This window comes from Struthio camelus, chromosome 3, assembly GCF_040807025.1.
Source record: "Struthio camelus isolate bStrCam1 chromosome 3, bStrCam1.hap1, whole genome shotgun sequence".
NCBI classification, from domain to species: domain Eukaryota; kingdom Metazoa; phylum Chordata; class Aves; order Struthioniformes; family Struthionidae; genus Struthio; species Struthio camelus.
Genome location: NC_090944.1, coordinates 67,191,350 through 67,215,782, shown reverse-complemented (window position 1 = coordinate 67,215,782; position 24,433 = coordinate 67,191,350). Strand labels below are relative to the sequence as shown.

Genomic DNA, 24,433 nt, shown 5'->3' with positions numbered 1-24,433 from the left:
TGATAGCGTAGCAGAGTTTCCCATAGGCAAAGATTACCAAAAGCAAATTCAAAGTAAACACTAAAAAACTGTTTTAGGATTTTAAACAAAATCTCAAAGTCCGATTTTGAGATATGCTCTCTTGTGTGCTCTTTCAAATACGACTTTTTTAAGATTCTTGACGAATATATACAACAATAACGATAGAAACAACGTAACAGGGACGTGACCGAGACGTATTGCAAAACGCTTCCCAGGCAATTTTGAAAGGTAGTTCTTAGGATGCTTAGTGAACTTTTTCATTTTTCAAACACAATAGATAAATAGGAAAAGACATGAACAAAATAGAGTCAAGTTACAATTTTGTCTGGTATTATTCCTAAGCTTTGTTGTGTCTGCAATTAAATAATACAAAGAACATTCCATGCAAAGTTAAAACCATTCTTGAAGAAAGACAATTAAAGCAAATCTGCTGCTCCACTTATTAATGTAGCTGGCCTCTTGAGGTCCCTTCTACTCCTATTTTCTTTAATTCTGTGTTTAGTTTATATATATCTCTGCGAATATCTTTTGTGACTTTTGTGACATTTTAAATATCCTGTATAAGAAATTTCTATTTCTATAAGGACATAATTATTTTAAAGCTGTTTTACAAGTAATAAGTATTTGGAGGCTGTGTATCTGTTGTAGTTCAGTGGGACTGATTCCCTGTCAGTCACCACATAAAGCTCTTTTATTGGCATCTTTTATTGAAGATTATTGACATCTCTGGCTACAGGATCAAGGCTTAAAGCATGAAAGTTTCCATGACTTCACTATATATTTTAAACATTTGTTTCATGGAAAAGACACAGTTTAAGTGGACAATTTTAGATCTTGTTAAAGGCCTGAAACTGTCAATTTTTACACTTGTTTTTTTCCTGTTCCTTTTTTTTTCCACCTAGCTAGTTGGACAGGTGCATTTAGTCTTTCCACTAAGTTCTTCATATTGCAGGCATTTTCTTTTTTAGTGTATGCATACCGGCACGCATAACGGCAGCAAGGTTAATTCTATCCAGTATACAACAAAGATAAGAAATTAAAATGCCTTCCTTTGAATTTTATCTTTAGCACTTCAATTCTGCTATAAAAATTAGACAACATCTCCTATGATAATAAAGACTGGAAAAAAGTTTTCCGTCCAAATGTCATTTACCAAAAATTGGCCTACCTATACAGATTTTCTACAAGGGAAAGATAGATATTCTGCTTAATATATATCCTGGTAAGTAAAAGAGAAATGCCCGCAAAAAATACTGAGAGCATGTGAAGAATAATTACATTTCTTATCCAGTGCCACAACTGCAGCTACTGCTGCAAAAATTTGCTTCAATTAAGTAAAAACTGTAGCCAAGAAGAACTGTAGTCCAACTCCATTATAGTAAGGATCTCACTGAAAAAGTAGTTTTGCTCTTGATGAAAGATGAGGTCCCAGTTAAGCAAAATTATAATATATCCTACTTTCACTTTCTGGAAAGAATATATTAATATTCATTAACTTAAAGCTGAAATCGGTCATCAGAATACATTGCATAAATTGCAGCTAAGTGCCTAAATAAAGGATTCAAAAACAAAACAAATCTATCAGTTGATCTGCAGAAGCGTCATACAGTCTTATCAATATACTTTCGTACAAAGATGTTCTATCGGGATTTATGATGCTTTTGTGTTTTCTGACCAGACAGCTAGCATATTCTAAAATCAGTGTTGTGCTGGTTTACACCAAGGTTCAGCCCATGAATCCAAAGGCATCCATAAAGATTTTGATCACCACTGTGTCATAGTTTGCATAAACGTGAAACTCTGACTAAATCCTGGAACCCTTAGAGGGAAAAAAATTCTACTAATGTGAGAGTTTTACTTGATATGGATTTTAAGAATCAGATCTATGGCAATATACTATTCTACTAACCATAAGCCTGGGTGTGCATAACATACATTCAAATATGGCACTTAGTAAACCCTAGAGATACCTAGATGGCATGATGCTATAAGGTTCACGAAAAAGAGAGCTGAATAAAATAGTAGGTAGGAATTCATAAATCTTTTAAGTCTCTCAAAGCATAGAAGTGGTATTACAACAGTTTCTAGTACTGAAAATCCGCAAGACAGACTAAAAAGATATAAGCATGTACAGTTCCCTGTACCCTTTCTAGAGGTGCCACTGATAAACACTTCTCAAGTTCAGGCTCTGTATCTTCACTCTTTGGATCTCATAATATGTATCATGAAAATAGCGTTAAGAGAGTGGAAACCCAATTACTTGGTCAACAAGTTCCAGCAATACAATCACATGTTGAGACACACACTATTTATCAAAGTTGCTAACGTACTGCAAAGTATGAAAGCTTTTTCTGTGTATTGCCTGGGCTAATCAAGACTGATGTTGATAGGGTTTTCTGAGAACTGAGAAACGGCAACGTTGCCATAATATGAGCTACAGCCAAATTCAGAGACGTGCATTTTCAAGATCCCACTCTCCACGTTCTTTTAACGCTTCAGTCTATTAATTCTTAGAACTGGAATCATCACTGGAGAGGAGAGGTGACCTAAAACTGCCGACTTTGAAACTTAAGTGATAACTGAAGTAATTGAAGAAATTCTTGGTACTATGGAGCTTTGTAAGCAGGGTTCCTTCAGCTATTACCTCCACAGTGGTCAGCTGCTAAGAGCATTCTTAATTAATCCCCACTTTGTTCAGACGTGCTCTTGCAATACCTCTAACTATTCAGATGTATTGCTGGGCATCCTGCGTCTTCTCATTCTGATTGCACAGTTAAATCCTAATAAGAAATGCCTACCTAGTGTAAAGGACATATTCTTTTCTCAGCATAAAACAGACTGCACACACATCAGCACGCAACGATGAAGACACAATCCCTGCATTTCAGCAGACTTATTCAATGCCTAGCAAAACCTGTTGCCCTTTTGAGGTAAAATGTATTTCTCTATTATGGCACATGTTCAATATATACAGTTACATTACAACCAAAACGAAAGTGTCCTAAACACATAGGCTGAGATGTTTGACTACAACTTATTCACATTAATCCTCACGTGGTGTGGGATGCTGCTGTTCTATGGAAAGTTTTACTACATTAATAATGACTTTGTCTCAATATACAACCTATAATATATCTAAGTACACTGAATAGGTAAGATTCCTTGTATAAACCCTCGATTAAATATACTTGTCTAACAATGTCACCTTATAGGTTTGTTTGAGATTGGTAAAAATATATATATATGTACGCAGTCTCCCAGTGCACAGGATTCAGCGATTGACTTTTAACTTGCTGCTGCCAGGCTTTAGATCCAAATACTGGTTATTACACTGTATTTAGAGGAATATTTTCTCATTCCAAGGGAGAACAGAGTTCTGGAAAAATTCTTGACGTGCACCCAAAATGCAAGAGAAGTAGTTCCGTTATGGCCCACATTACAACACCCAGATTAGGGTAATATGTCAAGTTACTTGCAAAGCCCAAACTGTAAATGAAAAGTTAAGGAAGAAACTTCACAGATTCATATAGTCAAACAACAAAGTTGTCAAAGAGTTGGTGCCAGCTCATCTGCTATCTTTTTTACAATGCTACACAGTTTATGCTAAGTTACAATCCTAGACCACAAAGTTACTTGTGAAATAAATTCCTACAGTTAAGAAATATTCAACTGGTTACAACATCTCCAAGTTCTTGTATTCCTTCTTTATCTTTGCACACTACATGAGCATTGCAGAGAGAAAACAAAACAGCAGTTAATGCGATAGCTGCAATATGGCTTCCTATAAGAAGGACAACATTTAACTGCCTTTGATACTTTTCTTTGTCCAGTATGCATTTCTATGTGCGAGTGTGTGTTCGTGCGCGTGTTTGCGTGAGCATGTTTTCTTCTCCTTTTTATGGTGCATTTCACTGACATATTTAATAGTCATTCATTCCCATAGTATTTGCTTACCATAACTTATAAATTGAAGTGTTTTGTAATACTTTTGTAATACTATATTTACAAACAAGTTGGCACTTACAGAATAAATTATTGATTCCTCTTTTTTATTTTATTTTATTTTGTTTTATTTTCCTTTTTCTTTCCTCTTCTTTTTTTACCCCAGGGCATCCAGAATTCAGGTAGAATGGTGAAACCTGCTGCCTGCTTCCATTATGCTACATTAACATGAATAAATAGGATTCCAGCTGGTACATTCTTTCCCAATAGTTTCTTGCTGGTAAGAGGCAGTGCCTTCCACTTCAGTTCATCTTCGATGCTCAGGAACTGTTAGTCAAGTGAAAGCAAAGGCTGCATGTTTTCTTCCTCATTCTTATCCATGCGTTTTAGCACCCCAGGATCCACAACTGATTGAGACCTGCAGAAGGATAACATGTTTATCTGACATTTCCAGATCAAGTCAAATGAGGGCAAACCTCAGCTTTCTTTTGTTTATTTTCATTTTTGCCAGGGCTTAAAAATAATGGTACAGGCACCGTGAGCATCTGATCATAGCAAGTGGTTAGAAAATACCCTCATGAAATGTCTACATGGCTTTAACAGGCTCGGGGCTAATTTGTGGATATAGTGGCAAAAAGTGGAATAAAGGGATTCTCTTTTTTTTCAATGAAATAGTGAAGCAGGCTTCATCCTTAATAAACAATAGGGGGTAAACTAAGCTGTCTTTTGCAATGTCCTAAGCACTAACCCTCTTGACCAGAGGGCTATACGGCAGTGGGCTAGTAAAGAAGGTATAATTCAGCAACCCAGCTGGCTAATGGCATGTTGCAATTAGTGACGTGTTAGCTCGAAGCACAAGTTGCTCCTTTTCTGAACAGCACTTAAATGCAAAAGCGCATGCTGCTAAGCCAACCCTGGGGAACTCTGCCACAGCCAGCAGGATTTCTGGAGCAGTGGACATGTCTGTCAAATGCTCTTATCAGCTTAACTACACAGAGCACAGATGGATGGTAAGGGCAAATTCACTGATGACTGTAAAATGTTTAAGATCCTCTGGTTCACTACAGAATTATAACACCAGTACTACAATACACTGCAACAGCCACGTGTGAGTGAGAAGGAGCAGATATAGCTTTCAGCAAAACCAAAATGCTCCATTAAAAATAAAGTTTGAAGCGTTAAGAATGGGACTCACCTGACCTATGCCTCAGCTTGTCAAAAAATAGACATTTTTAGGATACAGTACATGAACCCTTTGTTAGATGTCTCCTTTAGAGTGAGATGAATCGCATGCTAGAAATGTTCATTTCTCTCCCTTTCTGTAAAGAGAACTTGAGACAGCTAGAAGCACATGTGCATCTCTACAATTTAAGCATCTATTTTCAGTCAGAGGAAGTTCACTGTAAGGGGCTGCAGCATTACTACCAGTTGGTGTTTTGCAGTGCTACAGCACAGAGAGAAAGCATTATCAATTCCAACCTCTCTCATAAGACGAACCTATAGAGCCAATTCTCCATTTATAAATTGGCACCATCCGCTGAAACCAATGAATGAGACTGTTAACAGGAAACAATTTGGTCGGTCTCAAAAAAATTAAAGAAAATCTTCAAAAACACAAATGAGGAAAAATATCTGAAGTAAACCCAGAGTGAAAGCTTTAAATCCAAGGATATTTTCAAATAACATTTACTACTCTTTCTTGCTAATGGCAAAATCAAGAAAATTAGCTTTAAAAATCTGGTGCTCTCTCTTGTGATAAACATAATTAAAATTTTTTAATTAATATTATGCAATAAGCCTCATCTAGAATATTGGTCAATTCCTCAGGCAGACAGTGATCCCAATGAATTAAAAACAATTTTTTTTAACTGCACAATGTATTGTGCTAACGTAAAGCTGATTGAACGCTGTGGAAAGCTATATTCTTGGAAAATCCAGTTCATTAGTATAAAAAAAGCTGTGGGAGCAGACCAATTTCAAAGAATTCCCAATTGAATGTAAGTACGAATAGGAGATTGACATCCTTCTTCCTAGGCTGTCAATATCTCAGCAGCCAAGGTGTCTAGGAGTTCTCATCTGGTGAACTGAAGGGGAGCCAGAAAGGCTGCAAACATAGCCTCAAATTCCCAGGGGGGAATTTTGCTCATAAATTCCCAGGGCTTCCAAACTCCTAGATTCTAAGGCAGATTTTAACTGAACAAATCCTGATCTAAGGCTTTTAAGTTCAGGAGCCCAAATGCCTTGCAGAAGAGGGGAAAATAGTTTTTAGTCAGTTTTAAATCAACGTTTATTGTCACATTGCATTCCATGCAGCAGTAATTCACGGATTAAGTCATATGAGAGGAAAAACACTTGTGTAAGTCCATTTCACCTTCTATATATGTCTCCCAAGCAACTCTACAGACACTACTGATCAAATTCTCACAAATCACAGTAGGACAGAGCTGTACTACTAATTCTTACCTTAGAAAGGAGGAGCCAAAGACAAATACATCTGTTCAAAAAAGCAATCAAGCTGTGGTTAGCAGCAAAAAGTGTCCCAGTCACTGGAGCTCCACCTCTGCGCCTTAACCATGAGAGCCAAGGGCGGACACTGCGTCTGTCTCAACAACTTTGCTGCAACTGTGCCGCATGATGTGAACTTAAGCCTTAGAGGCACCTGCTACAGACGGCACTAATTCTTCCTTAACTCCACCAGGCACCCTATGATAAGCCTTCCTTTCCGGGCTCCTCCAACTCAACCAAAGGTCCAGGAGGTCTAGAGCATATATTAGGAATTTCAGTGCTAATATGAGCAAATATGAGTAACGAAGAAAAGAATTCTTAGCAGGATTTTGGTATAAGAAGGGTATTTTTTCAGAGTAATAAACTAATTCTAAAATGGCAAGCCAAATTAAACAAGATAATTGTTGGAGACATGTTAGACCCCTATGAAATTTGGTCTATGCAGTTATGCAAATTCATTATTACTATTATTATTATTATTATTATTATCATCATCATCATCATTATTATCATCATCATTATTATATTATTGTCACATTTTTAGATGTTAAAAAATTGTTTTGGCAGTAACTTACCACACTGACTGTGGTTTTAAAACTAGGGAATATGAATCCATCAATTGCCACGTTCAATTTAAATTCATATTTAAACTGAACAGAATTTACCTACTTCTATCTTTGCATCAATGAAATTGTAACGTGGTCTGTATATTTAATACTCCAAAGTCCTGGGACTTTCTCCTTAGCATCTTATTACTATTCCCTTCTATGTGGACTAGCACAGTAAGCCTACTCTGTACTTTTTCATGTAGAACAGCTGGGAAGGAGGATTCCAGTAGACACTGCAGATACACTATCTGAAAATGTGAGAATCTATATAGAAGGTGAGGACATTCAGCTGAATATTATATAGATATAATTCTCAACACGTTTATTTTCTGCTATATGTCTCCTACTGTGCCAGCTAACCCAGACAGAAAGACTATCAGACAGTAAACTGAAGATCAATTTGAAGTTTACACTGAAGTATAATTCTGCATCAGAGATTTTTCAAGCACAGGTTAAATGAGAAGAAAATAGGTAAGTGTTTTCTGCTTTGAGAAAGGATGGAGAATCTAGTAAATGCACTACAAAGGTTTTCCAATTAATAATGCCCTTCTCCAGGATAGTCTGGAAAATCTACCTCCAAGGGTCTTGTTACTGGCTTTCTCATGTTTTCTTGTTGCCTCCTTGATGAGGCTGTTTTTCTCCCATGACTTCATTTTGCAACAGTGTTTCACCCCTCTCTCCAAGGCAACTTCCCTAATGTCTCATAATTCTTGTAGTATGTGCAAATCTTATATGAATGTATTGCTCACTTTCTCCACTTTCCCAGACTCTTCACTAACCTATTTTCTCCATTGCTCTTGCTAACTGCATCTTTGACGTATGGATTCAGGACCTTTCTTAACTTCTCATTCCCAGCCAGTCTCTACCTATTTTCCACTTTCCATACATTATTTTCCAAGACTCTTCTCTCTTCTGCAGCAAATGCTATCTCCTGAAACTGAATTTTCACGTTAGCACAGTCTGACTTCATTTAAAGCCTTTCTGCTCTGTATGTCCTCTCTGACTCATGGCTAGACCTACCCATTTAAGAGCTGAACTCTGACTTTTGCTCCTTTGCTCAACCCTTTGTATCACACTCTTCAGGACATTTGGCCTTTCTCTTCTACCTCCCTGGCAAGGTCAAACCAGATTCACCTCTCCCATGTGAATCATCTCACTGCTTCCACAGTTACTGTAAAGACAAGTAACCTCTCCCCATACTTTATTTGATTTAGAATGGTAAAATGCAGCAAGCAATTATACTGTGTCTTCTTAAAGAGAAGAGTATCAGACTGTGAAGATGTTTATCAACCCAAGTACAACAATTTGCACAGATTCTTGTGCTGGTTTTCCTCATTACTTTTTCTCATGCTGTGTGCAGTAACTGTGACTGAAAGGTCAGGTGCTGTAAATATTGTGGCATCCACAGGCTGGTGGATAACTGGCACTCAGTTATGAGATTGGAAAAGGTAAGAATCATCACCGCTATCTGGCTGGACAATTATACACATTTTATCCTCTGCCTTAAGGCTCACTCCAGCCAGCACTGGCTCTCTAATGCCTACTGTAAGCTCAGGCAGGACATTAGCTTGTTCTGAATACAATGCTATGTGCACTACCTGAATGGCACTGATGAAATAATTCATCATATTGAACTCTCAACACACATGGGCAATAACCAATACTGTGGGCGATAATCAACAGGGATCTTCTTAAAAAAATCCTCCTACAAAATAAACTGAAGAAATTGCCTATAGCTTCATAAAACATAAAAAGGAGGAAGGTAAACATTAACTTCACAGCAGTACTAGAAGACCACAGTAACTTCAACACACCTTTTCATGGATTTGGGAGAAAGGTCCTTGTCTAGATCTTTTGCAGGAGCATTGTAGGAGTCGACATTGCATTCACTGTCATCATCATACTCGTGGTCTAGCAGTGTTCTTGCCCAAGTCCCCATATCGTAGGGGGGCAACATTCCTCCAAATTCAGAGGGTAGGATCTCAGGATGTATTAGCTGATGCAGACTGTTGAGGTTATTTCCATGCAGGAATATCTGTATATACATGTGGAAATTTAAGAAAAGCAGTATCACACAAATCATCAAAGCCTAAATTGCATCATCATTATCACTGCATATTGTATGGTATGAATATTCTGTCTGTGCTAGGCTTGCAGAGTTAGTCACCCAAGGCAGACATTGCACCTGCCTTGAGTACGGTCAGTCTATGTTCGCAGTCCTGCAAATATACGATTGCTTAAAATACAAATAACTTCAAAGGTTTGCAGGACCAGGGGCCTAAGAAGGGTAAGAATTGGTGTCAGATATCTAGACAGATAAAAAAATTAGACAGAGAGACTCTCTTTTATGTTATTTGTTTTTCCTAATATCATGAAATAAAGTAAATAAATTAATAAATAAAATCAACATCCAAAACATACATTAAGGAATATACATTGACTCTCGGCATCCAGCCATGAATTCTACAAATAAGATAAATAGTGCAGTGGAATGATGATCCCACTCAAGACATTTTCTTCCCTAATATGGTAATACTAGTAACCACCACCCATAGTTGACAATGTATGAAGTAAGTGAAAACAATAAGATAATTTATGTGAGCAGCGTGACGGAGTAGTTGACAGACTACTTCATATTGTCCATCGGTGCTTTGGTAGAATGATTTATTTCCAGGTATGCTCTACATACAAATACATATGTATTTATGTGTGTGTGTGTGTGTCTACACTTATACACATAAAAGCTCTTCCTTTCTCCTCAAAGATTTGGAATATGTGACCTATAGGCATTAGACACTGGATTTGGAGAGCCTTCTCCCACTGATACGAGGGACCTGCAGACCTTCCCCCGAGAGGAAATGCCTATTGTAGGTTATGGCTGCACAAACTCTCAGTGCCTACTTCTATACTAGCAAATAAGACAGGCCAGGATTCACTCTCTGGCACAGAGCGATTGCCATGGCACAGTTCACACCATTTGGTTAAACTCGCTTTATCTCCAAAGGAGGCTTACCTCATCCATAGTGTTCACTGGTCTGTGTTACGCCCTGAGTTGTTCCTGGGCCATGCCTAAAAAAACACGAGCTGGCACAGGCCAATACCATGCCAGAGGGTGCCCATAATCAAACCGGATGAATGCTTACATACCAGGGCTCAAGCCTATGCCCAGTCCCTTTTAATTTCTTAGTAGAGAAGCAGTCAGTAAGGCAAGGTAGGTTGCTGCCTTGTACCAGCTGCGAGCTACCTCTCACTCACTGCAGAGTGCGAGTTACGCACAGATGGATATCACTGAGCTGCTGGAGTGCTGTCCATTCAATCCCTGTCTACCCTGCATTGGCTTCTCTGGATAGCTATACCCCTAAAATAATTACTAAGAGTTAAATTCAAAGGGGAGAAAGACAAAAGACCAAATATGTGTTTATTTCAGCTGATTTTCCAATCAGCTCTGGAGATAAGAAAGTGTAATACGAAAATGCAAACCCAGCAACTGTCCTTCCAACTTGGGATGGACTTACCCTTGTGTGAAATAACAGATATTTATGGCAAATATAATTTGTTTTATAGTGCCTTTCAAACTGAATGTTTCTCTTTTTAGGAATGCTTTTATGCCTAGTATAATGCTTAGGTATTATGCCTAGTACTACTTTATCTTAATATAGTTATTGGTTGAAAACCTATCAGACATATGCAAATAATATAAAATAATTCAGAATAAACACAACAGATTAACAATAAGCCTGATTAAATTCTGAAGAGAATAAGAGAATTCTGATTTTATTTCACAATAATTTATTTATTTATGTACTTATTTTCCTGAAAGTTGATTTTAAATTATATGTGCTAAGACACAACATTCACATTTTAACATAACATTAAATTTTGGACTCGGAATCCATATTTAACCACCTGACCTACTTTATATAGGTATTCAGTTTTGAGAAAAACAGCTGTAGAAAGTGAGAATTCACGAAAATATAAGCCACTGATTCAGGTGTCTAAATAAAAATCTAGATGCCCAGCTGACAAGCACCCATATTCATCTGCCTTGCCCCTTATTTTTAATCTTGTAACATATTCATGGGCTGTACTTTACTCCTCAGTTATGCATCCACAGCACTTGCCTTAAATAGGCTTCAAACATATCTGGCACTAAAATGTTCTTTGTTGAAGCTATAGTCAGTGGAGCGCAACTGAATCCTGCAAAACGGGTTTTCGTTTGCATATTTATAACACATATTACATAAAAGGCTTTGTGATCTATAGTTCAAAATCTGTAAGTACCAGAGGTCTCTGAAGCATAATCTGTCAGTAAAAAAGAGCTAAACACCAAGGATCACTATGGCCTTGTAGACTGTGTTTGAAGAGACAAAAAATATAGAGCTCCTTAGAGAGCTGCTCCTGTAAAAAACAAGACTGTCATAATCTTTGCAGTGGCTTTGTGTATGATGCTGATTGGGCTTTCCCGGATGACAAATTTCCTGTTACAGAAATAATATCATTCTATGTGCTATCACCATCAAGCTCTAACTTAATTGCATTGATGTAAATGTTGCAAATTAAGCAACATCTTAGAAACTACTGGTGCTTGTGCACAGATGCATGTGCACAAATATCCTTCTACAGGTTTTTCATTCAAAACAGTATTTTCAATCTAGTCTGTGCGAACTGTCTTTTAGTTCACGCTAACGTCAAGGAAATCACATTAGGAAAGGACTTGGCACTCGCTACTTTTGTTCTTAAAAGAAAAATAGGGATTGTTTTAATGTTTTGCCACTATGACTTTCTTATGGGAATTGTAATGTTGACAATTTTTATATAACCCAAGAGAAAGCATATGCTTACAACTAAAAATACATTTTAGTGCACTGCTTGGCTGTATCCTTGAAAAATAAAGCTATGCATTTTTCTAAAACAGGTGAAGATACTCTTTACAATGCAGACATATTTAAATGCATTGCATCAATAACAAGCTGAGATATTACATCTACTTTGCCACAGTATGGTACATTTGCTAGCTATAAATGACTGATAATGGAAAATCAAACAGAAGAATACCCTTTTCCGTGTCTTCTCCTTTAAGAAGGGCCGTATAACTGTGTAGAGGGCATGGATATACCACGGCTGATTGACGAAATGTATTCCTCCAAACCGAGCAGGAAAACTGTCCTATATGTCACAAAACAAAAACATACAAAGTGAGTAGACTCTTAACTGAAGTTGTATATGTATCAGATCAATTTTTTATGCTGAATGCCTTCATTTTTACAGTAAACCTGAAAGGATAAGAAATATTCTTTAAAACTGTGTCCTCTTGGTAGAGTTCCAAATTTCCATGCCTGGGTGTCAACACATCATACACGCTACACAGAGCAGTTATGAAGTGCACTGAAATAACTATAGTATTCTAATAAAGGCATGGCATTTCCAACCTCCAGATATGCTTTAAACATTTACAATTTGCACATAATCTACCTACACAATGTATTTTTCTCCTTCCCACATTTATGGAATTTTATTCATTTTTAATAGTATCCCTCCTATAACATAATGTCATCTCTTCCATTGTCACTAAAGAACACCAGCAATGTCCCTCTTGTTTTCATCTTTAAAAAGCAAGTGCAAATCTACACTACTGTTCAAAATGTCTCCGATATTATTCATATTTCATAAAACTAAGAATGCATTAGACATTACTATTATGCAATACTACTGACAGTAATTCTACTTGCACAGTCACAGGCCTTCTGGGAGCTTAAATTTAAGGATAGAATATCTGCAATGACCCCTTTTCTTGTTGAAAAACAAAAGGGGAAGATAACTCCCTAACAAAGACTCTGATCTGCATTTTCAGTTTCCAAAAGTCAACAAAACATGCCAAATGGTTTGGTAGTTTGAAGAGGATAGCCACTCTAGAATACCATCACCAAATTCATTGCATGTCCTCATTTTATCTTTGCCTGATTGATCATATGCTCTAATAAAGCAATAAGCTGTTGCCATCTTTTATGTTGCCCAGACTTACAGTACTGGGCAAAGAAGCAAATACATAAACAGGCATACAACCTGACATATGACCTTCTTCCATTTTCAGAGGTTATGTCAGAACCTTCTTGGTGTTTAGGTACACAGATATATTAAATGAATGACTTTCATTTGAATCATTATTCAAAAGGTCATCCAGCCTAGACAATCATGTTAGTCACTTTGCTCAAAACCAGGTTTCCTCATAGCAGCAGCAATTCCCATCTCCCTGCCTGACAATACGGGTGCAGAACAGGATGTGCTTCCCAGCTTCACCTCCTCTCGTGTGGCTGCAACAGAGGCAGCTTTAGGTCTATATTAGCGCAATCAGAGACTCAGAAGGAAGCAATAAAATGTTTACTTGGGGCACTCCGTGTAAATAGACACATTTTTATCTCCTCTGGAGACAAGATAGCAGACCATAAGGAAGCATCCAACGGCATAGACCCGAAGGCCATTTGAAGCATACTGATTTAAGGACATGCAGCACAAAAAAAAGCAGCAAAGAAAAATCACAGGCTATAACAACCAATCAAGAACTCTCAAATCAGGAAGGCAGGAACTATTTAATGAACATGACAGGAAATCTTTAATGAAATGTTTCCAGACAGGAGTATACTCTGACACAAAGTGCATGTGCCAAGAAACTTGCTTAGTTCTGTGACTGAGTACAGTGCTATATTAAGGCTGAAGAGGCTACTTGCTCCTCTCAAAAGCACCATTCAAATAATGGCAGGTATTCCCAACCCAGGCAGTCTTTACACCGGTCATATCCATACAGAAGCATGACAGGACTGAAAACTTCAAAGTCAAAAAAAGAATATTTGCATGCATGCTGTGCTTGTGTAGCACTCACAAATGCAGACATACACACTTAGTTTTACAAAAACTCAGTCTACATGTACGCTACTATGGTATTTTATTTCTCCCTTCTCTCTTTGACCTCTTTTACTAGGAGAGTATCACCTGCCCCATATTGCAACACCTCGATGGATTACTAGATGAAATATTTTCCATCAGGGAGGTGACACTTCAACAACATTCTACAGAGAATGACGGCTACGACAGATACATAACTGACATGTGGCTGGCCACAGCACAGCAGTCAATGCAATTAACAGTCCATTTTACAGACGTTCTCCAGAAACATTTGATTAACAACAGGTTTGAAATAAAACAATTCTATTGAAAGACTGTTTTACAGAAACCTCATTTTGTTAAATGCCTAGATCCTGGCAACACTGACTGTCCAACAGAATGGTTGATAATTTGACATGTAATTCACCTAGTTCAATATCATAAATCCCTAAACACCATTTTGAGAACATAACCTCTGATGTAGGAAAGGTAGTAAATTATGTCCCTGTCAGAAGAACCTAACAAATCCGTTAAGAAGGATAAATCATTGAATGACATTTTAACCTTTAGTGGCAGGAGATACCATTCACCCACAGAAGGTTGTATTTATTGAACTTATTCAGGCTGCTGCTCCAGCAAAGAAGCACAGTGCAGCATGCTGGGTATCCTGAGCAAAAAAGAATGCAAACAAAGCAAAAAAGAGTTGCAGAAGACATCTTTTGCTAATTTCATCTGGATGCCTTTGAAGATATCTTCAGAATTAACGTTGGAATGTAAACTGTGTTGAGCTTCTTGGGGGTCAAACACTTTTTCTGATGTAGGCAATATGGATGACATCAAAGTAAACTAGCCATTCCTAATATTAGATAATGTCTTCTTTCATGATTTTATAAGCTTTTAAATTAATGTAATTGCTCCTAAAATTACACACACAAGACATAGAGTTATGAAATGTTTGTTCTTTATTGCTCAAAAATGTAAACCGTACAAATTGAGGCCAACTTGTGAGTGAAATGATCCCAAAAGGTAAGACAGTCATGCACAAAGACTGATTCAGAATACAGAGCCAAAGGGACCTGTATTCCATCATATGTTCAAAATGGATGATTGCTCATACTTTTTTGAAGATGTTTATGATGATATTACATTTCTAGCAGACAAAAGAAGTATCTTTAGAAAGTAACACTTTCGCACTTCCACTATCTGTTTCGGCATCTTGGAATCCATTTACATAGAGGGTCATGAATGTATGTGGAATGATCCTCAAATAGGAGATGCCACTTAATATTGCAAGACAGATTGTCTCAGAGTTTCAGCAATTCAAAAGGCATTTTCAAAAACTAACTAACGATGTCGGGTACGTAGCAATTTGAGTGACTGAATTGAGAAGCCTTTCCTAAAATACAAGCTGTAATTGAGAATCCCCAAAACGGAGGCACTGGAAGAGATGAGGTGGTCAAAACGATCCAGCATGATCCACAGTGCTGGGCCTAAAAATCAAAAGCTCTCAAATGTTGATCTAAAACTCAGTTTCATAGAACTGAGTACTTGGTGAGAAAATAAAGAGTCAGAATAAGCAACTATTGCTGCTGGAGAAACCAGTGTCAGAACTTTGTCTTGCTCTTCTCAAACACAACAGGCTTCCATACCAGGATCTGTCAGACAGATGGCCTTTCTACACAAACAACAGGTAAGAATTTCTTCCAAATACTGATTGTTGTGTTTTTATGTAATTAAGTCATAGGCTTGGTGGCAGTCACAACTGCCTCTGTAGACATATTGCACTTCAACAAAAAAACATGTAATGTAACCCATGAATCATATGAATTCCATGTAAAAGGAATCCCATGCCTGAAAATGGTAAGAAACAGGGATAAGCCATGAAGCAAGTAGTGCACCTGACTGAAAAAGTCTGATGGGGCATTATCAAATCATTAAAAGGAATGCATCTCATCTAACTAATTATATAAACATGGTATGTGGATTTTTTAGCATTCACCACAATCTCTGACTATACAGAAGAACACAAACCAGTCGTGCCTCTGATGAACACCATTTGGGACATGGCCATTCCACAGACAAGCAGGCAGCTATAATTAGGGCCTAGAGCTCTCATGATACAAGGCTTACAAGTAACAGTTAACAGCGTGCCAGCAAGGAAAAGGCAGAACCTACACGACCGTTTGCAAGACTGGATGACGACTGATATGTTAATAACTGACCTCTCCTCTAATGTCTACAAACCAGCTATGGAGAATTATCCCACACAAATCACCCTACCAGGTTTCCAACTCCAAACATAAGGTTCTGCTCACTCAGAAAACAGCTGTTTCAGCTCTGCTGCACACAATTTACATCACCTGTTTCCAAAAACTTCCTGTCCAAGAAGGCAGCTGCTGCCTGCTGCTTATAGTCCATAGCACATGCCAAAAAGCCAGGTTTCCACTCACTGAGCACCGTGTCCCATCCTGAGCTCAGCACTGCCACGATCTGAGACAGCTCTGTGGGTCTTACAGAGGGCCCCACTCTCAGCTGAGGCCTGCAGATACTCTCACAGTACCTGCAATATCAGCAAAGCCAATACATGATATCTTACAGGACCTAGGACAGTTAGGTGGTCCCAGTTCCCAATGAAAGTCAGTGCAAGTCTTCTTACTGTTGTCAGAGTTGTAATCCTAGCAAGAGGTGATAAAAATGACCATGAACAACTTTTATCATCTTTACCAAATGTGAAAAATAAAAGCACTTCTTAAAGCCCATAGTATTCTCCATTCCTTGGGTTCCATGTGCTAGGCTTTTCAGTCTGCAACTAACTAGATCCTCCAGCTAAAATCAGTATTGAAATCCACTTTGTTTGCATGGCTCTTAAAGTGGAGCCTTTAGAAACTGCTGGGACCTCTGAACGCCCAAAGATGCATTCACCTCTTGGCCACCTCAGGGCCTCACAATCATGTTGCAGAATACCTGCAAACAGTCTGTGTGGACACATCTTGCCCCATACCAACATACTTACAAACAGCACACGCCTATAGTGCTAGAGTGTTTGGGCTTGTGCAGCCATGTCTTGTGGGGCCATGTATGCTCTGAGCTCATATTTGCAGGTTCACTGTCCTTACGAGCAGTGAAATGGTTTTGAGGACAGTTTTGAGGCATCCTTCAAAGGGCTGTCTAGATAAACGTGATGAACGCACTCAAATGCTTTACTTAAGTCTGTGTTCGAGTGCTGCAATGAATTCGGGCCTTAGCATATGCAGAAGTCAAGAGGCTACCTAGTCAAAACTGGGACAACTGTACCTTTGTAACAAAAATTACAAGCTCAAAGAGAGCATATTAAATTGTTAATAACTTAAATGTCAGTTAAAAGTTATTCCTGAAGATAATAAATTGGTACCTCCTACAGCTATTCAAAAAAGTCAACATTTCAGGGGGAAAAAAAAAATCAATAGGATGAACCAAAACAGTATCTTCATAATGGAAAGCTCCACTAGAAAGACACTAGAACATTCTGTTTGATGCAACATGCACTGTGTCAAAACTTAATTTTTGGCGTGTTAAACAGGAAACTACAGAAAACCAGAGAAAGAAAAGCTCTGATTAGAATTGGTCCAGAAACGTTATCGTGTTTCCTAAGGAATATTTCCGTTCCTTAGTACTACAAAGTTTGATGTATCTGAGGCCGATACATCTGTAACAATAGCCTCTGCTGTCCACATTAGGAAAGAAAGCCTAAGACTTGCTCCCAAATCCTAAATTTCATTGAAGATATTCAAAAGCTGGGCATTTCTAATACCAGACTTCCTGCAGGAGTCCATGCATGACAGGATAGTTGTAATAGCTCAAAACTAAGCACTACACAATATCTTATACGTCAAGATTATGTTGAAGAGGTGCACTCAGGTTGGAACTGTGTTCACGGTAGGATGATAAAGAGATTGGAAAGTGTATCTGTGAGCCTAAAAGAATACAGATTGTTCAGTTTAGCAATATAAATACTGATAGGCAGGTAAGACCTATAAACACAGCAGGGAGAAGTAAGTGGCAGGTGAGGAAAGACCCATTTGAAACAAGGGTCAACACTGAACCTAGAACAAATGGGAAAAAGTGCACCATGAGTACAGTTAGGCTGGAAATTGGTAGAGACCTACTAATCATCAAATATCCCACTATTTCAGAGCGGGGGATGAACAACCTACCTCATTTTGAGACAGAGATTACTAAATTATGAGGGAGCTGAACTCCAGGCTGACTGTAACAGCCGGAGACTTCACCTCAGGGCCTCTCTGTCCCTCTGCCCAAGCTCTTTAAGGTCTGCAGCTTAAAAACTTGCTTACGTAAAGACAAAAAAGAAGTTTACTTCCTGTTCATTATAGACAATTACTGCTAGACTGCTCAATAGCAAAAATACCTTTTATTTTTCAAGCTTCAGTGCTAGTGAAATTGTGCTTGATCCCTGGAATACTCATACATTCTAGAGAAGCCGGATCAAAACTACTGTTCAATGAAAAGGATGTTAACTATGAAATTTCCTCCTAAACAGAAACATATGGGTGTACCCATATGATACAATTGGTTGCTTTAGTGACTTCCCCCCATAAGAGTATGGCATTGCTTGAGCTTTACGTTCCTATTAAACAATGTTAAACTCCTTCTAAGACAAAAAAAAGTGCCAAAATATATTTCTGTTGCTGCATTCAACTAAAAGAGCACTACCTTAAGGCAAATTAACATCATTTAGTGGCATTCCTACAAAATAGATTTAATTATCTAGAAATGTATGTTGTCATTTTGCTAAGAAGATATCGATGAGGCAGTCTGACTTTTGGCAGTGCTTCTTTTAATATGTGTTAGTCATCTTATCTTACAGCTCATATAGAAATATGTTTAATTGACTGAGATGAGAACAGAGAGAGATAGTATCCATCCAGTGAGGACATTGCTCTTTTTACTGAAGTATCTATTCTAATTTGAAATAATCTTCCGTCTTTCATTTCAATAAGCTACTCATAAAAATTATATATTCGTTAGATTAATTAGGCAGATAGACATTTAAAAGTCATGTGACTACATGTTTTGTCATGATTATATACATTTATATTACATATATATTAAATATATGCCACTATTTGGACAAACAGTTCAATCGCTCTCACTTTTTTAATTACAGAGTCTTAATAGAGAAAATATTTTCTGCAAAAAAATGCTCATTTTCATCTGGAATTTTTTTAATTTTTGTAAATGAAATAACTTCAAGATTTTTGGCCTTTTTTCAAAAAGTTTCATTAGAAATTGTGTAAAATTGTTTTAGTAATTTTTGCTTGTTTTGATACAGGCTTTAAGGTTTTGGGTTTCTTTTTTTCCTTTGCTCTTTTTTTGCTTTTGAACCAGGAAAAATAAAGATCTTTTTCTTAAGAGGAAATAAAATATGCTATGTTCCAAGGAGAATTCCGTTTTAAGCTACAAATATTGTCCCATTTTTTAATTCTAAGTAACTTTTCGACAGTTTAGAATGTAAGAAATTAGAAAGTTAAAAAAAAAAAAAATCACGATGTGATGCTATTTCCAAACTGGCAAAATCAGAAAAACATTAAGAAAGGTGGTAGAAGTAGATTTTTCTGTACTACTTTCTCCTCCTGTAAAGAAAATCATTTTTTATAATAGGCAATTATCAGATGGTGATTTTTTCTGTGGAAATTCCCATAGGGAAAAAACATCCATTTTCTGGGCAGCTTGTGACTGTCTTATTAGATTAAGATTACAGATACATGAAAGAACACTATACTGAAAACTGTGCTGTGCATAAATATAGTAATAATACTTTCATAATGCTAATAGAATAAAAATAATGCGAGGGATCTCTGGCCATAAGAAATGGCATACTCATATTTCTGAAGACAAAAGTCTTTGTCCAGGAACTGTATATACAGAGATGCCATATCACCTTGTACTACCCCTGTGCCTCTGCCTGGTCTTCCCTTAGTTGGAAAGACTATCCTGATCCCCTAACAGTCCTTGGACTCTGCCAAAGCTATTAATAAGAAGATTATTGTTCTTCTGATGCTTTTCATGATGTAGAAAGCTTCCCACTGTACTGAGGCCATTTCAAAGTCGAGCATAAATAGTAATCAGATAGCCCTTGCCTTGTGCTGTGATCATTTCCAAATGTGAGCTGGCTAAATATCACTTTAACTAGAAGTGGCTTAGGGGAGGTAGGGTTTTTTGTTGTGTTTTGTTCAACCAAAACATGATCTCCCATTCTATTTTATAATTACTTCATAACATAAAGAAAGGAAGGGAAACCTTAGGATAATGCTAAGATGAAGAAGGAAAGAAACAATAAGAGGGTAGAAGCCAGAGAAATAAGATAAAAGCAAGGAACGGAAGAAAATAGGAGTGATTAAATTAAAATTAATATGTGGAGGAATATAGAGAAATTACCATGATGTGCAAAAGAAAACATTCATCATATCCCTTTTTTCAGCTCCTCTCCAAAAATTGCACAGAAAGGCAGGGAAAGAGAAATGTAAATTGATCTTACATGGAGGTCCTGTGTTTTTCAGTCACATATCAAGACGGAACGGATTTTTCAGACCTAAATTCAAATATGGTAAATGTACAAAAATCTTAGTTTCCATATAATTTCAGCATATCATCTCAACAGACAATTTCTCACAAGAATCAGAGGCTACCTATAAATTTATAATTCTGTATTGGCTTCAGCTGAAATTCACAGCTTCATCTGAACTCACTCTCCATAATAGCGCATAAGTATACCTAGTAGAGGCAATGAGGAGAGCAGGCCTGCAAATAGATAGGGTGAACAGAGGTATTAGACAGAGGCAAAAATGCAAGTTTCCTCTTTGGGACAGCTTTTAAATCACATTATGTAGCTTTGCGGCACCAGCCATTAACTACTGAGCTGAAAGATAACAATTCTTCAACTAGACTACTACTTAGAAATGGGGAAAATACTAATTATTTTCTGCAATTTTATTATCCAAAGCTCCCCAAAACATGGAATTTTTTGTTACAGACAGGACATATTAAAATTGGATTACAAATTTACCACGTTCAATTTGCCATAATACAATAGACTGAAAACCACAGTGATTCCAGAGCTATTCCATGAACCATATGTTTCCTTGTACAGGAGGAAATCAATCTCCATGACTGGAGTAGGCACTAAGAGCAGTAATCATTTTAGCCATCCAATTTTAATCTGTCACTCTGTGCAAACTAGAGTCCTGAGAATTGAACTGAACTGTAAAATTGGAGGGATAGTGATTTAAGAAAAATCAGCTGAGGACAGCCACTGAGATCTAGAAAGCAGCATAATTAAGCTTTAAATTACTAGGGAAATTGAATAACTGACTTGAGATCCATTAATAAGTCTTATATTCTATTAGAATTAGAGGTATCATGAACTATGTAGCATACAAATTTTCAAGAGGTCAGTTCCCAGCAGTACAAAACTATTTCCAGTTCCAAAAAATGTTCAGACATCTTAGTGATAGTAAGGAGCAGAGGCTTATTTTAGTCTGTCAGCTTTAACAAAGCCTCAATCTCAACTGTCTAACGATCCTTTATCTTTACAAAGATGTTTCAAAAGATATGGCTTCCTAGTGATTTATGAGTTAATCGCACCTCAGCTTCCCTCTGCACTTGTGAAATACTCCTAGGAGCCCAGGGAATTTCAGTATTGCTTGAGGGAGAACTACCATGCTGATTATTACTCTGGAGGATCAGGTGAATCGTTATTGTTGAATTCTAACTTCAGACATTAATTGACTATCTTTTTAACATCATATAAGCATGCACCTCTCTGTTAGTGTCTAAGAAGAAAAATATGAGAGTTAAAAAAGAGATCACACCAAGTGGGCAAATTAATAATTACCTGTTTTATCATGCATATCTAGGGCAAAGTCGATATGTTTATTGTGCAATCAGTATGCGTCATTAGTGAAGAAATGTGATCCTAGAATCTATTTTGAAGGCACACTTCTGAAACTCTTTAAAATTCATACCCAAGGTTTTCAGGAGATGGAAGCCCAAAATTAGAAATGCAGATCTCTACCTGCTAAGATAACAGTGTAACCCATGAGAATCTCCTCTCAGCAAGAAAAAGTGAGAGTAGCACAAATTTCTTATTGTGTGGATACCCACAAAGGAAAAAAACTGAACTCTGAAATGACGAAAGAGTGCACCCTGGCAGCTTTCAACAGGTCAGTCACTGATGAAAAATGTAAAATCAATGAGGTTACACAAGGTCCACATATCTCACTTTCAGACTATCTTCAAAATTCTCAAAGTTAAAATTTCAATGACTGAAATTTCTGGACACCTTTCTGGTCAGTCTACAAAAAAACTGAGAGTTTGCTGCAACAGGAAATTGGAAAAAAAGACATGGTTTGTCTGTTTTCCTACTTGCCTGTTGGGAAGAATTTTTACAGGAGTTTTCATGAAAAAAAATGCCTACCTTACTCCAGTTAAGTTCACTCCAGTGAAACTTACATGAATAACAGGATTATTTTTCAAAATATGAATTCATTTTTCAATATGACTGTGCTTATAAAACAATCCCGTAGCTACAGATGGTACTTTTTCAATAGTAGGAAAGACAAAGTCCATCAACAAAGCTGCATATGGCAGCAACACACATGCAGTCCTTGTATCGCATTAGCCATAAATGAGTCATGCAGCCCAATTCACAGAAAGCCAAAAGATGTAATGGACAATGGTGAAAGTCAGAAAGTTCACCCAGTCTTTATCGAGCTAACATTGGCTGTTCCATAATTTATTAGCCAACATGTCTACAGGTCATCAAGATCTGTTAGCCTTCAGCTAAGCTCACTGGTTTAATACCAATTGGCTTGCTTCTGGGATTTCACGGAGGATATAACGATTGGCAAGGGCTGCAATTTTTCTTATAAGAATGTAGAGAATTATAAAAAAGCGAGTCAAAGATGAAGAGTTCACAGTGAAAGCTGGGTTTTTGAACAATATATTTGGACAGTTTATACCTGCAGGGAGAAACCCACTCATATGTGACCTTCCTGAGCCCTTCTAAGTTCTTTTCAGAATAAACCGCTTCTCTTTTTAGTTGATTTATAATTTCCAAAATCTCTTCACTTCCCAAAAGCTGTATTATTTTTGAAGGTCATCATCAGCCAAAGTAACCAATGTGATGACAGACTTCTAAAGCTAGATAAAGAACTGATTTGCAGATAGATGTTAATATTTATCCTACCTAATGCCCTCAAGCTGCTTTTTTGAAAACTATTCAGCTTTTCAGCAGAAGTGACTGCAGTAAATGTAAAGGGCTTAATCTACCAAACTGAAGATTTACCTTACTTGAAAACTCCAAAGCTTCATGTATCACATTTTCTGATCCAGGATTTACAATGTACAGATACTGCTAAGCTTTCCGCAGAACATTCAACAGGCTCTGTTGCCAAATGCTAGGGAATGAGCTGCTCTACTAGTTCTGGCTCAACTCATATCTGTGAGTCCAGCTTTACATAAACGTCATAAAGAGCAAAACATGCTCACAGACCAGTGAAAACCTGCAACGCTTAGATTAACTGCACTAACAATACATCTAGGAAAGGAGTTCAATTTCCATTTTGACACTTACTTTTTAATGCTACACTCTTAGCTTTACCAAACTAAAGAAGGGTATACGTATTCAAAAGTTTTCTTTGAACTTTAGCAATTGTTTTAGTAGAAGATATTGTTGCTCCATAAATAACATCTTAAAAATTTTGTAATTATATAGTTTTATGTTAATGTTCACTGCCCTATCGCTTAAGTATTATTCAAATTGCAGCATCTTAAGTCTAGTGCAATATGTTAAAACTGTGTACATATTTTTAACATACATGGCTTAAAAATGTATACAAAAAGATATTACTTTTCCTTCCCTACAACATTTCTGACTTGACGCTTTAAAAAAACTCATGTAAAAAACCTCTCCGATAGCATGGGTTAAATTTTCTGCTTTTCTACTTTTTCATATTGCTTTCACTCAAATGTCGGTGGCTGATGCTACGAGGGGAATTAAGTCCCCAGTATATGGACAATGACATATGGCATGCCTGAAATGACTTAATGGAAGGGAGAAAAATGCCTGTTTCCCATCCATTAGCACCATACCCTGTACCATGCCATATATGTTATGAGTTACACAGCTGTGCAACTATCATCCGCTTGTCATTCATGCTACAGCTGCAATCATCCTTGCTGTGACTGCCATATGTACTTTAAAAGGAGCCTGAAAATACAGAAGAACTCACATCAGTGAGAATATTATTAAATATTAAACCTTAAACAAGTTTCTATCCCCTCTTAAATGAACAGTCAAGATTCATTCCTAAGCTACTAAGAAAAGTAATATATTCTCACCAGCTGAATCCTCTACCAGTGAAGCCATATGACAAGCTGAAGCAAAATCAGAGCCAAAATTAGCATGAGTAGACATGGCC

General features: G+C 37.2%; 1 protein-coding gene across 1 annotated transcript in view; it reads right to left on the bottom strand.

Annotated features, from left to right (window-relative positions):
- Positions 1–4,122: 4,122 nt before the first annotated feature.
- Positions 4,123–24,433, bottom strand: part of CLVS2 (clavesin 2) — a 53,532-nt gene continuing 33,221 nt past the window's right edge. The window contains exons 3-5 of the mRNA XM_009678216.2: positions 12,132–12,242; positions 8,891–9,111; positions 4,123–4,381 (exon numbers count right to left, since the gene is read on the bottom strand). Coding sequence (XP_009676511.1) covers positions 4,294–4,381; positions 8,891–9,111; positions 12,132–12,242 — 420 coding nt within the window. The 3' untranslated portion in view covers positions 4,123–4,293. The remainder of the gene's footprint in view (positions 4,382–8,890; positions 9,112–12,131; positions 12,243–24,433) is intronic.